The sequence below is a fragment of the Trachurus japonicus genome, chromosome 13 (assembly GCF_045865225.1).
Source record: "Trachurus japonicus isolate A0001 chromosome 13, Traja_1.0".
Taxonomy (NCBI): domain Eukaryota; kingdom Metazoa; phylum Chordata; class Actinopteri; order Carangiformes; family Carangidae; genus Trachurus; species Trachurus japonicus.
The window spans coordinates 39,841,988-39,856,632 of record NC_140919.1 but is presented as its reverse complement, the minus strand read 5'-3'; the positions used below and the strand labels follow the sequence as shown (position 1 = coordinate 39,856,632).

At 42.0% G+C, this 14,645-nt stretch overlaps 2 protein-coding genes across 3 annotated transcripts in view; one reads left to right on the top strand and one right to left on the bottom strand.

The window, feature by feature from the left end:
• The first annotated feature begins 527 nt into the window (after nt 1–527).
• Nucleotides 528–4,431, top strand: drc12 (dynein regulatory complex subunit 12 homolog). Its single transcript, XM_085796528.1, has 5 exons — nt 528–604; nt 1,401–1,520; nt 1,750–1,842; nt 1,962–2,092; nt 3,859–4,431. Exons 2-5 carry the CDS (start codon nt 1,421–1,423, stop codon nt 3,985–3,987), a joined length of 453 nt encoding a protein of 150 aa, XP_085652654.1. The 5' UTR covers nt 528–604; nt 1,401–1,420; the 3' UTR covers nt 3,988–4,431.
• Nucleotides 4,432–11,600: 7,169 nt separating this feature from the next.
• grik4 (glutamate receptor, ionotropic, kainate 4) overlaps nt 11,601–14,645 on the bottom strand; it is a 271,682-nt gene continuing 268,637 nt past the window's right edge. Inside the window, exons 19-20 of one of the 2 annotated variants that reach the window (XM_085796529.1) lie at nt 14,347–14,465; nt 11,601–12,851 (exon numbers count right to left, since the gene is read on the bottom strand). In XM_085796529.1, the coding sequence (XP_085652655.1) occupies nt 12,462–12,851; nt 14,347–14,465 (509 nt within the window). In that variant the 3' untranslated portion in view covers nt 11,601–12,461. The remainder of the gene's footprint in view (nt 12,852–14,346; nt 14,466–14,645) is intronic. The other variant, XM_085796530.1, reaches the window with a different exon arrangement.

Here is a 14,645-nt window from a genome sequence, read left to right as displayed (position 1 = left end):
CTGCCTGTGCAGCATTCATAAAACGTACAAGAGATGCTGAATGCAGCCCTGGATTCCCCCCGTGCGGGCCGTGGTCACCCCTGACAACAAAGGACGCTTTGAGATGTCTCACTAAAAAAAAAAGAAGTAAGGATCCAATTTCATGGCCCGTGTGCATAAGTTAAAAAGGCAGAGCTAAAAAAAAAAAAAACCCCAGTCAACTTGTGATTGGCTGTTATCTAAGTGAACCAACTATCAATCAAGCTGGACAGTTAGTGCCATGGTAACTCACTTTGGCAACCAGTGCCCAGCAACAAAGACTCATCCCTGTCTGTAGTTAGTGAAGGCCCTGTGCATGTGTGTGTGTAGCTACACATTGTGTTGTCAAAGGACTGAGCAGAGGCAGCCTCACAGCAAGCAAACATGCCTCCAAAGAAAAAGACAAAAAAGACCACAAAGAAGAAGACTCCTGAAAAAAGTAACTTTTCTCCTGAGGTGATTCTGACTCTGTTTTTGCTAAACTGTCCATTTGAACACTTATCTTGTCTTGTTGCAGGTGACAATGACTTGGAGACCCAGTATAAGCGGAGTGTTCTGGATGTAGCTGTCCTACAGGACCGCATCGGTAAGCAGCTGTTTTAACTTCTTCTATCGTGAGCATTTTAATGTATTAGGCCAAACTACTATACTGTATAATATGCTCTATTACAGAGTCAAAAGATAATGTCACTTTTGTTCAACATAACCTTTACGTTTTAAGTTCACTAATCCATACTTCACTGTTTAAAAAGGGATGTTAAGTATTATGTCCTGGGGCTACAGTTATTATTTTCATTATATTAATGTAATCTACTAAGTGGGTGCCTTGCTTGCACATGATATGAGTCATACAAATATGAAATAATCAAAATAATAGCCTACTTGATTAATTCCCTGCTGATCAATTAATTTGCTACTTAGTTCATGCTTCTTCTTCTGCTACTGTAGTTCTACTAGAGGGAAATGTTTCACTTTTTGACAGCCATTGTTAACAGTTACTGCTATGGCCATCCATCCATGGTTAAGCTCTTCATTGTCCAGCTACAGCAGTTAACTGTTACTTTATAATAACCCAGTTAAAGTAAACCTGTCTCTGCCCAAGTACTTTGCTGTAGGCTACTTGTATTTGGATAGAGATTTTGAATGGACTCGCACATGGAATGAAGAATTTGCATTGTTGCTGATGGAGGATGTATAGGATCTTAATATTTTGCATAACCAGTGGAAGCGAGACTAGCAGCATGTGTACCTCCTGCAACAGTGAATTACAGCTCACACTTTGAAGCAGAATCCTGTACTTGTGCATGTTTTACTAATTAAGCGTTCAGAGTATTTTTTTTTTTTTACACTTGCATGTGTGTGTGTTTGTTTGATAACCACAGCTTTGCAGTGTGAGTCTGTGATGAAGGTCCAGTCTGACAGAATTGACCTGAGGACGCGCGTGAGAGACATGGAGCAGAAACTGCAGCACGAGAGACAAGACCACAGGGACGTCAACTCTGGTACAGGACAGACTAGGGCACGAATCAACAATTAGTTAGTTCTTTTAATAACCTGTGATAAAGCAGTGCATCCCTTTGGGGGTGAGGACAAGGGGTGTGTTTGCCAAGGTTAGGCTAATTTTTGAGAAACAAAAAGTCTAATTAGCTCGGTGCCTAAGCTGATTGCTGCATTAGCCTTATGGCAAAGAAGGCTAAGTCCAACATCATTAACACAAATGTTCATCCTCAGCCTTCAGTCGCCAGTATAAAACCATGCAGACAGAGCTGACCAACAGGGTGAGAAGACTGGAGGAGGAGGTCAGCCAGCTGAATGAGAAACTGGGTATGAATACATCTGTTTTTCACAGTGTATACTTGAATGCATAAAGACCAAGGGGTGCCAGTTAGTTCACAAATTAAAAGCGACAGCTAGCCTGTACTGTATGCATTTTGTCTGCCCAGCTCTGTGTCAGGAGGAGCTGAGGAAAGAGAAAAGAGAGAGCGAGGAGACCGAACAGGACAAGGACGCCACCATAGCTGACCTTCAACACAAGCTGGACAACATGGAAACGCACTACGAGAAGATCCTTCACGTGAGTAGCAACAACAACAAGTCAAATGAGAATAGTGATTTAAAGAAGCTGAAGGTTTGACTCGATGTCTTTGAGGCCCATTCACTGGAAATTCACAGTCATTCACTCTTACTGTCTATCACAATAGTGAGGAGTTTATATCCCTGTGTAGAACATTTTTTTCTGTCTTTCAACATTTTGTCTGATAGATAGCATCTTCTGTCATAGCACGACGCATGTCTTCTTCTGAGATCACAAACAGTTGCTTTGGTCAGAAATGATCAAATCCCACATCTAGGATGCAGCAGAGGGTCGTCAGATGCTGCTCTTAAAGGGATAGTTCAACATTTTGGCAAATTGGCCCATTGCCATAATCCCTATAGTCATAGCAGTAGGTTCGTTACTTTTAATTGTCGGTGCAAGGTGTTTTTAGAACAGCGGAGCAGAGCCACGAGCTGCTCAGAGCTACGCTACGGAGGCTAATGGGATTTCTTGGTTTCCCTCATCAAACTCATCAAATGAGATAATAACAGGACGTTACGAGACAGAGTTGTTTTCGAGGTAAATTCATGCAAAACAGCTGATGCGTGTTTCCGTCGGGGGCAGTTTTTCAGCAAGCAGTCTCTGTATTTGCCTCGAAAACATCTCGGTCTCATAACGTTCAATTATTATCTCATAGCGTGGTGAATGTGCAGGCCACCAGAGTGTTTTGGAGTTGTTGGATTGTGTATTTGATGAGTTTGATGAGGGAAACCAAGAAATCTCATTAGCCTCTGTAGCGTAGCTCTGAGCAGCTCACGGCTCTGCTCTGCTGTTCTAAAAATAGCTTGCACCAACAAATAAAGGTAACAAACCTACTGCTATAAAGATTATGGGCTATTTTGCCAAAATGTTGAACTATCCCGTTAAGCACCTTTAAAGGGCGAACTCTGTGTCAATCAGAGACACAATGACTGTATGCTGTACTTAAGCATTCTGTCTGCTCCAGTCCTCACATGAAGGAGAATCCTTTGTTTATAACCGGGATCAGAGCTTTGTCCAATAAATCCATAGGTTAACATAACATTGTAGTCCACTTTCTATGGTCACTTTGGATATAACAGACTGGACAGTTTTCAAACAGCTGACAGCCAGAAGCAGCTATCGTCATGTCGAAGCAAAGGTTAGCAATAAAACTAAGCAGTCTTATCACTTGTTATCATTACAGTGTCTGCAGTATGACCTAGATGCTTTGTTTACAGAGAGATATGAGATGTTATCTGAGCAGCAGCGCAACTGAGAAATCGGAAGAATGAGGAATGATAACGACAATCCAAAATTTCTACTGTCTCCACAATAATACAGTGTGGTGCTAACGCACATGTACATAATATTGTGTCTAACCAGGAAAATAAGACATAAGTTGTGCAATAGCAGAATTCTCCATTAGAGTTTATAGTGGGGTTGCTATTGGCCTTTTATAAGCACAGCCCAAACTGGCAGAGCACAGACGGTGTACATGCAAAATGTTAGCGCAGTGATCAAGCCCTGAGCCCCGTTAGAGGCCTCAGCCTGTGATTAAAGCGCTAAGATGTTAATATGTAACATCCTCTCTTTCTCAGTATGGCACAGAATCTAATTATGCCTCCTCTCCATTAGCTCTCCTGAAATTAATCACAGCTAAAGGTGGAGGGGGGAGGAGGAGGGTGGTGGTGGTGGTTGGGTGTGGGTGGTATCAGGTCAGACAAGTGGATGATTTAAAGTGAAAATTTTAACTTCTATCTGTTTTTTCTTTTTTTTTTTTGCAGGATACTCTAGACAGCCTGAGTTCTCAGCTGTCTGTGGCTCGACGGAGGTGGGAGGACAAGAGCACGGCCCTTCATCAAAATTACAAGGGACTGCTTTCTGAATTTGGCCTGAATGCACTGGACATCTGAGAGACAGGCTCCTTGCAGCCGAAAGCAGCTGCTCCTGTCAGATGGACACATTAGTTTAAGGCCGAGTCCACAACTTTGGTTCTATCTGATCTGACGGTCGCATCTGCGTTCGACTCGAATGAAGGCGGCGCTGATGGCAGCATCAGTTTGTAACTCACAATTCAGAACACCTAACGTACAAATGGATGCTGCTATTATATCATATTTTACCATCAGACTGCAAAGTAGAATGAGTTATCACTGTAATGTTGTGTTATGCCCACTAGATGTAGCAAATGACTGTTTATGCTTTGGGGTAGAGGGGTGGCCAGTGTTTATTAGACACTCAGACATCCTTAGGTGGCCACTGTGTGTATTTTATACTTAATGCGTACAAATAGATGATAAACTTTCTTCTTCTTTGAGACAAGATATTTTCAAAATGAATAAAAGTATGTGAGGTAATGATTACCTGGAGTGAAATGAGTGACTTTGGGAGAGAGTATACTGTACTGAACATAACCTATCACCAGTAAAGACAGTCGTGATCTTACAACAGGTAGGCTTGCAAAAAAAAAAAAAAAAAACACAGCAATGTAAATACAATTTCTTAGGGCTATGCTTTATGCTGAGTCAGCGGACCAGAGGCTAAATATGGTAACAGGCGGAGGGCGAACCAGACCACATGAGCCACAGAGACGTAAGAGACGCCATCACCACCGCTGCTCAGCTGTAATACTAGCCTGCAGCTCAGCCCACAACTATGACAAATCACAAGGAAGGGGGGAAAAAAAACAGTAAACAAAAAGTAATGTTCGGTGTGAGGTAGACTAACAATAGAGAGCAACAACTAAAGGGTAAAATAACAGTTAATGATCCAGGAAATATGATTTAACTGGCCAGCATTAATAAAACACCCGACTTCCCCTGCAGGGAGGCTGATAAACAGATTTTAGCTCCAAAGCTGTCATTTGTGTGTCTTTTTCATGGCCTCTCATCTACGAGGTAATGAATCATTTACTCGGGGATTAAGATAATTCTGTGCTCTAACGACCAATTAACACAGGAACTCAAGAGGCCTTATCTGAGGCCCGACATTCCCTCCTAAAACCACAAGGAGCCGTTGCCTTCAGAGGGTATGTGTCTGTTTGCTTATAGGGTTTAATGGGGTTGACTGCAGTAATCCCAGTTTGCAAAAAAAAATTAAACATGCATAATGGACCTGTTAGGAGGGGAGCACAAAAAGAATATCAAAATATCTGGTAGAAGTTCCCAGTACCAGTACAGCAATGACAATTTCTTGCTATAGTAAAGTACTAATCAGCCAGATGTACTTCAAGTATCACTGCCCTGCTGACTGATCTTATTATATAGAACATTATTACCCTGTCAGCTCTGATGCATCAGTGTGTGTGTAGCATTTTACTCTTGCAGCTGGCAGGGTACAAGGTGCAGCTTGTTTTAACATCACCCACACTTATTTAAGTCCAGTGGTTTCCAATGTAGGGCTTGGCGGTAGATAAATCTCAGAGGTTTCATGAAATAATTATTCAGATAAGAAAGAACATAAAAGTTAGAAAGCGTAATTTTTCCTCCTGTCCTGCAACCTCTGTTTTTTTTTGCGAAATATTGGATCATTTTACCTCTTTGGACCTTGAACAGTTCTTAGATGAAACCATCTGAAAGGTTTAGAGGCGATATGTCTTAGGGGAACTGCTAACAAGCAAAACACTGCTTTATTTTATGGTATAAAAGGCTAAAGAACCACTGCTTTAAGCATCAACATAACAACATAATTACAAAGGTGATGAAAGCACAATACCTCCCTTTGAAATGCTGTGAATTAAAAGTATTAAGTAATATATTACCACTACTAACAACTGGTACCGTTACTCCTGCTGACAATGTAAGTATATGCCTAAGGACGGTGCATAAGCCTTTTTCCAGCAGAGTTACCTTCTTTGCACAACCAGCAGGCTGAAAAAGATGTAAGACGCTGTTTGGTCCATGGTGCACATGATTAATGAAGTGACTCTAATTCTGAACCGTGAAGATGTTTGTCTGCTGTCAGCCAAGCATCTGCTCGGAGATAGATGATCCTCTGTGAAATAAAATAAATAAATAAAAAAAGAGGGATCATTACGGAAAGTGACTGAAGGGTACTTCAAGCTTTGAAAGTTTAAATCCAAAGTCAACAAAGACTTTCAGTGCCAACTTTCAACACCACTGAGTTTTATATGTAAAGAAAGAAAAAAAAATCCATCACAAAATCTGCCTGCATCCATTTTCCTGCTGAATACCTGACGGTGAACGCCGCCTGCTGCAGCTCCACTGGAGTTTGACTTGGCCGTCTACTGCGTTTGTGCAGCTTTTGGGTAATAACCACAGCCTCCAGCTGATGAATCAGGATGATGCCCACGCTGTGATTTCCCATGGAAGGCAAGTGCATAGGAGAGATCACATACAAAAACAAAAACAAAAACACACACACATCCGCACACACACTGTCAAACCCTCCTGCACACACACATATACACACAAACACACTCAACAATCAATGCTATCCCATCTGTTGGCCGTCAGTCAAGGCAGGAATGAATAGTGAGGGAACCAAACACAAAGTAAATGAAGCTCGATTTTATTTCTCTGAAAGACAAACAATGTAAAGATGTTTTGGTCAATATGTTCAACAACAACTGTCAGTGAACAAAAAGCTGTATAACAGCCTTGACAGCATCTCACCTTGCAGAGAATTCTTGCACTCTGAATACCTTTTTCTTTGAGCACACAATGACAACACCGAGCCTTTTTTTTTTTTTTGCAATTAACTGCCAGCAAATCAATAGGAGAGCTCTCACTTAAAAATGTGCACAAGCCTCGCTGTGTATTAGGTAGTTTCCTCTGATAGTCTGTTATGTCTTTTCAATTGCTATCCTTGGGATCCAGCGCTCATTAGCGGCTGTTATGGGGCGGATGTATAGATGCATGCTGTTAACCTTGGGAAATCTGCTGTCAGAGAAGAGAAAAGCAATTTGAGAAAGAGATGCTATTTTGACAATGGAAATGAAATGACATGAACACATTTAACAACTGTGCATTAGAAGGCAATAAAATAATAGTGAATGCAGCATTATAGACCTGAAAAGAATGTCAACATATTTCACGTTTCTGTAACACTTTATTTGACGCCTATCTCTATAATGCATTATAGCCATACAGTACTTATAATGAGTTATAATGCAGTTAAAGCACTGTAAAACCATAGTTATAAACACTCATAAATGATCATAATGCTTTATAAAAAAAATTATCACAACACACTCTAAAGCATTTTATCATGACTTATATAAGGTCAGGTACTATAAAACGTTATAAGCATAATAACACTATTATAATACTTGATCTTATAAGCCATTATAAAATGCTCTGCGATGTGTTATGCTTGTTAAAGCCTTATGATAATTAATTAATAAGTGTTTGTAATGAAAATATATGTTTATAAGTCAATTATAACACATTATAACTATATTTATAATGCTTTATTGATGTGGGTATTGTCAGCAAGTTACTAACAATTATAACATATTATAATACCTGACCTTATAAGTCATGATAAAATGCTTTATAGTGTGTTAATTAATTGTTATAAAGCATTATGATCATTTAAGAGAGTTTATAACTACAGTTACAGTTAACTACAGCGCTATAACTGCATTATAACTCATTATAAGTATGGTTATAATGCATTATAGAGATAGGCGTCAAATAAAGTGTTACCCAGGCTTCATGTTTTGGTTTGGTGTTTTTTTTGTGTGTGTGTGAATTGGATGTCAAAAAAAAAAAAAAAGAAGACATGGATTGATGTGGCATGGCCTGATAACAAAAGTCACTTAAGTGTATGGATGAGAGCGCTCAGCGAGGCAAAATGCATCACACTCACTTCACTGTAATTCCTAAATCCTTGCAGAATAACAAACAACTCACAGGGTAGAATGGTATTGCTACTCTATGTAGCTGCCACGGACTGGGCAAAGCTGGGTGAGTGAAGGAGATTTTCCACACACCTCTGCAGGCACTCAATGCTCATCATGGGCTCCATAAATCCACCAGCAGCGAGGCGAGCAGTGGTTGGGTTAGAGATGCATTTAATTTATGGACCTGGAGCACCAGAGGCAGAAGGAGAAGCATGAGCGGGATGAAATAAACTTGACACAGCCGGTGACATACAGGTGGCGGTGGAGTGCTTGCATGTGTGTGTGTGAGTGTGTGTCACTCCTGAAAGAGTTATGCAGGTGGGCGTGTGCGTGCTGTTGATATGCAGGTCTGTGACAACGTGGAAAAACGTGTCATCTCTAATGCTGCAGTGGAGAGATGGGGAGACAGGCACTCAGGAAGGAGAGAGAGAGAGAGAGATAGAGGCAGCTTGAATTAAACAGTAAATCAGATGCAGGGTTGTGTGTGTGTGTGTGTGTGTGTGGCGTTCACTAACTATCCTGAGGAGAGAGAAATATACACTAAAAATCACAGTGATAGATGAACTACAGGGGGGGAAAGACGCCTATATGGCACATGAGTGCGTTGTTAAACTCATTAGCCCCCGTTAAGACTTCCCACCCACACTGCTCCTCAGCTGATTCACGTGTGTGTGTGTGTGTGTGTGTGCAGACAGTTAACGTAGTTATGTGCGAGAAGAAGGAGAGATACATTAAAATGCACCGGTTCCTTCCGGTTCGCTCCACAACTGTCGTGTTTACCCAGCTAGAAACCCCCCCCCCCCCCTAACGCCCGCCTCATCTTGCTTCTCTGCATGTGTTCATGTCACAACAAAACAGGTGCAACGTCTCAATATTCCTCCCAGTTGAATAATAAAACTGGAAATGCAGAAAATGCCCTCGCAGGGCTGTTTTAGCATGACAGATCTGAACCGCTCAGAAGGTCAAATACATCAGAGCAAAGAAGGGACAAAACCCCAGGACCCCACGCTGAGCACAGGCTGTATTTTTAAGTCAATGTATTTATAATGGAATAAAAATGTCAACATAAGAACATAAAACATATAAAATATAGCAGCCAAAACCCCTCTGCCATCTTTCTCTCTCAGTGGTCTACCAGTGACGGTCTCCCAGTGTTTCAGGGGGGATTTGTTTTAATTCTTACTCTACTGCTCTTCGTGCCTTCAAGGTAATTGGCAATCTCATTCCAACTACGCTTGATTTAGCACCTCAGTAAATGTTTTTAGTGTTTGAGAAGTTAGCATCGGGTGCAGCGAAAGCTTTCTTGCTCTCATGAGTTTCTTAGTGACATTTAGCAAATGGATAGAAACTTCTTTTATAAAACAGGTAATGAAATGTGGGTAGGTTTTTTTTCCTTTTCGAGTTCGCCTGCGTCATAATTTCTATTTAACAAGTTATTATATAAAGGCATATAGAAAGTTTACATTAACAGTCTGTGGAGGAGTTTTTCATGTTTTTTTAACCCCCCCTCATCATTATGCCCAGTATCTGTGACCGTGTTGTAACTGTAAGTGTCTCAAAGTGGTTTAATGTGTCCATATAAACATTTCACACATGTTGGTCTGTATCTCTGCTCTATTAACGTAATAAAACAACAACACTTTGGACCATTACTGGAGAACCCTGCTGATTATACTGTATTTACACACCCTCTGTGGGACAATAATTGCTCATTACTGGGGGATAAGATTCACTGGTGTGATTTGCTTTAACGCAGGCGCCTCTGCCCGGTCCCTTTCATTACTGTGGTGTATCAAATCAAACAGATTCAGTGCTGTTTCAGTGTGTTCCTGTGGGAGTTCACACAAACTGCAGACCTGAGTGGGGGGAAAAAAAAAGAAAAAAACCCATCTGAAGCCCTGAAAAGACTTTTTATCAAATGACTGAGCTGACATCGAAACAAAAAAAAGAAAAAAGCATGTGGGGAGGGGAAACACACCTCTGATAGAAATTCCACTCATTTGCGATTCTGGTCACTTCAAATGTTCAGCGCCTTCAGTTGACTGAAAACTCTGTATTAGTTCAACCACCATGTTAATATTACAGTCCAGTTCCAGGTCTGTCAGTGGTTGATGGGCCACAGCATCACAACAGCATACTAATCACCAGACTTAATGCAATTACAGGTGCTGGGAAATATGTGCATATGAAATGGGAGAATGAAATGACAGAATGATGCATCCACAACGTAAGGTAACACTTTATAATAAGTAGCCTACACACTATTAAGCATTAGTTAAGCATTTTATGTATATACAGTCTATATGTAACGCATTAATACTCATTAGTAGCCTATGTAGTTTATAATTACAGTTAACCCTATGAGTAAAACAGTTTTAACTGTGTTTATAAACTACATACTAATGAGTATTCATGTGTTATAAATAATGAATTCAGTATTTAATGCTTAACTAATGCTTAATAGTTTGTACTTATTATAAAGTGTGACCACATGTATGAGAGGGTCTAAGGCTCAAACCTACAGTATGTTATTTCTATAGGATTTTTACATGGACATAATCACATTTAAACATGATGCGTGGGATGGACGGTTTTTAAACAATCACCTTCTCTCCAGGCGGCTGCTTCAAACAGCATACGAAGAGAGTTTTTTAATCACAACAACCCGAGGGTGGAGAAATGACAAGGATGGAAAGTGAATGCTGCTAATAAAGTATGAGAGAGATAAAGCAGCTGTACCTTCCAGCAGCGTGAAGGAAGAGAGATTGACAGAACCCGATGGGCAGATTTAAAATGATGGACACATCAGAAATAAACAAGCAGCAGCGGTGAAGACAGGTAGACGACCGCTGGTTTCCCACTGTGCAACAGTCGGACTATCATACAGTTACGCCCTCGCTCACGCCCGTCAGCTCTTTGGGAAGAAAACAACTTGTGCGTCACAGTCTTTGCAGACAGTAACTGGATGTTCAAAAAATCCATGTTGCTGTTAGTTTGTTCCCATGGTTTTACACAACGTACTGTATGTGTTGTTGGTACGACGCACATAAAGACAGTAAATAGAAAGTGAGTCATAGATTTTAAACTTGTTAATGGTTCAACTTCAATTCATTGGATTTTACTGACTTCAAATATCATCCACACCAAATTTAAACTGATGCACTACTGATTGAGGGCTCAGTGTTTATCTCAGTATAAATTTGCATTGAAAATCAGTGTTTAATCTATTCCAAGTTTGGTTTGTGGTTTTTGGAAGAGATAAAGTACAAAGATGTCAGGCAGCAGCATCTATGTGAACTGAAGCACTCCTCTGAGCTGTGTGTAAAACATCACATTCAGTTTTGAATGAATGAACTATCCATCTTTTTATATATATATATAGCCTATATATGTTTCTAGTTGGTCCTGATATACGCTGGGTTTCCTCTAATAACGTTAACACAAAGTGTGTCCGGTGCAGGAGACTGTGTACACATTTGTAAGTGAGAGATCATAGGGAGGGACAGGTGCTGGGACAGTAAAGGTGTCATGGTGTCAAAGATGTAGGACAGATGGAGGAGAAGTGATGTCAGGACAGAAGAGGGAGGAAATCAATGGATGTGTGTTTGTGTGTTTGTGTGTTGTAGTCATTGTGGGTTTTAAGCAGGTCAAAAAAAACAAACAGGGGGTCATTCTTTCAGCTACTCAGCCACAACTTTGTTAAGGATTCCTCATCATTCAGTGAGCCGCTGCCAACACCTCCGGACATGCATCGTTGTCTTTCAGAGATACCAACAGTTAAAACATTTTTTTAATAGAATATCACTACTATGAAAGAAGTCCATGGGTCTTTATGTCTCTGTGTGTTCTGTTGAGTTTGTCGTCTTCTCAAGGCTGTGGTGCTTTCTTCAGCCACAAGGTAATACTTATGGTTTTTTTGGCACTTTCAAAATAAAAGAATTCGAAGGGTGACCTTGCAATAGTCTGTGTATCTTTGCAGCTCTTTCCGAGGCAACGTACGTACGCTCATACAGTAAATTGTCAGAATAAAAAAAAAGGAACTTGTTTGAAGTTTTTTTTTTTGTTTTTTTAAGAACAATAGAATAACAATATTCAGTACTGATAATCCAACAGAGGACAGAAATAATTTAAAAGTGGAAAAAAAAAGAAACGGCACAAAGATAAATGACCGAAAATACTGCATAGTACAAATGCCCCGTAGCTGTTTTTGACCGTCCTGTTCTTACGCGGTACAGGGGGCCAACAGGGACGGACCACAACGAGACAGACTCATCAGTTTTTTCCTATGACCAAGGAAAAAAATTCACCCAAGGGGATTCCAAAAACTGACTGCTGGCTGTTGCCTCTAGGGCAAAAAAAAAAAAAAAAAAGAGTCACAGAGTTGTTGTCCTGCCCTTGAAACCAAACTCCGAATGGCTGTATCAAAATACCACGTTATCTTTGATCCCTGGAAAGTAGAGAGAGAGAGAGAGGTGGCCGCTGGGAAAGTCAGTCCTGTTGGGGGGGGGGGGTCACCAGGCGTTATTCAGGTTCACTGCTATTTGTGGTCTTGTCCCACTCTATGCTCTCCTCACTGTGCGTGGGAGAGGGCAGGGCCCCCGTGGCCCCCGGCGGACGCATCCTCAGTCCCTGGAAGCGCCGGCACTCGGGGCAAATGCGGATGTGGCTGCAGCCCCTGGCCACCAGGGCGGCCTCCTGCGCCAGTCTGTGGGAGAGGGGCTCGGGCAGTCCGGTGCCCCCGCACAGCTTGCCGTTGCTGAGGCTGACGGCGGCGGCTCGCGCCCGGCGCTCCTCCAGGGGAAGGGGCCGCGGCCGCAGCATGGAGGCCGCTCGCCGGCGCCTCACCTGCAGGCTGTCGCGACACAGTATGATGCCGTGGAGCTCCCGCAGCATCTCCTCACACACTGACTGCTGCAAAACACACACACAGGGAGAGAGAGATGGGGGAGAGGGGGATAAGAGAGGGAGAGAAAGGGAGAAGAGGCCGGACAACTCACTGACTGACTGACTAGACCGACTAGATCAGGACAGACTGATGGACATGGAACAGGAACAGACGACATAACAAACACACACACACACATTTCATTGTTATCTTCATTATCACAGAAGAGTGGGGACAACAGAGAGACGGCAAACAGACACACAAACACATCATCATCTCCCACACTGATGACTGAGTGCTTTACTTAGGTGTCTACAAATCAGGGTTATGTTGCACATGAGGCTAGTCGTCACACACGGGTATCAACTAAGACAAACACACACATACACACACACACACACATGCGAGTTAGAGTGAAACGTTAATCTGTGCTGCTTCAGAAAGAAGAAATCACATGAGTTGGTTTTTTGACTTTCACATTCTGAATGTTTATTGAATTAAAATCACAGTGTGGAGTCCAAAAAGACAATCATGTATCATTTGTTTGAAGGAGAATCACATCAGAAATGAACCAGCAACACCGCAACATGCACATCTTTTCTCTCAGCGGCGTCGGCGCCTCGGGGACGGCGCAGCGGAGCTCCCTCGCTACTAAGCAGCAGCAGTGATCGTTTACTGGAAAAAGTTCCTACTGGTTTTTGTCTGAATGAGAAGACAGCAGGAGTTAGGCCACGCCCCCCTTATCGCCTCGGAGCGCTCGCCACGGATGAAGCAGCAGTGGAAATAGAAATATTTTTGATTCATCATTCATATTGCACAGGATGTGATAATAATAATCACCCACGATCAGTGTAAATCACTTTAAACGAGTACAAACACTTGCTTTGAAGTGAAGTAGAAATCCTTTATTTACAGCCGCTTCTGCTTCTACTGTGGCTGTCAGACATTCAAATGTCTGGTCGACAGCAACAACTAATCCAACATTTACTTTTGGATGGAATGAATAACCTGAACCTGTCTAACAACTACATTTAGATATATCTATCTCTTTCAGTGAAAAGATAACTAGAATAAGGCGAGGATCAAAAACAATCACAATTTATTTAATGAGGAAACTGATTGGCAGCACCTTGTAAGTGTGTGGTCACCAGCAACGAGATCTAGCTACATTCAATATTCTTTTTTATGTGCAATATTCAATGTAATATATATGTATGAGTCTTCCACTGCTATAAATAGAAAATAACCCATATATGCATGTACTCTGAGTGAGGTATAAGTGAGGTATATCTTTGGTTTTTGTGCTGATTATGTCATAGGCTGGTCGGAGGAAGGCCGGGTGTCGAGTGGGAACCCGACAGAAGGAGGAGAAGGAGGAGAGGAAGAAGAAGACGGAGACACCTGATACACTTGGTGTCAAAGCTGCACACAGTGGCGGAGCCTAGCAGCTCCACGGGGGGGAGGGCGCCAGGGATGGGAGAGGGAGACAAAGCAGACGCAGGTTAGATAGCCCTCTCTCACCTCGTTTCCCGGCGTCTGCCTCAACATCCAGACAAACTCCAGCACCGCCATGAAGATGGCAACCAGCAGGCCGCACACCAGCACCACGAAGATGCCGCCGATGTTCTCCATCCCCAGACCTGGGGAGAGAGAGACGACGGGGTGGGGGAGGGATTTGATTAGGTAAGGAAATGTTAAAGGGATATTCCAACATTTTGGCAAATTCGCCTATTGCCATACAGTAGGTTCATTTACCTTTAATTGTTGGTGCAAGCTGTTTTTAGATCGGCGGGGCAGAGACGTGAGCTCTGCACGGTGCG

Coding starts and splice junctions, on each gene's coding strand:
- drc12 (XM_085796528.1), top strand. CDS start 1,421: ATGAAGGTCCAGTCTGACAGAATTGACCTGAGGACGCGCGTGAGAGAC. Junction 1,521..1,749: donor CCACAGGGACGTCAACTCTG/GTACAGGACAGA, acceptor GTTCATCCTCAG/CCTTCAGTCGCCAGTATAAA. Junction 1,843..1,961: donor CCAGCTGAATGAGAAACTGG/GTATGAATACAT, acceptor TTGTCTGCCCAG/CTCTGTGTCAGGAGGAGCTG.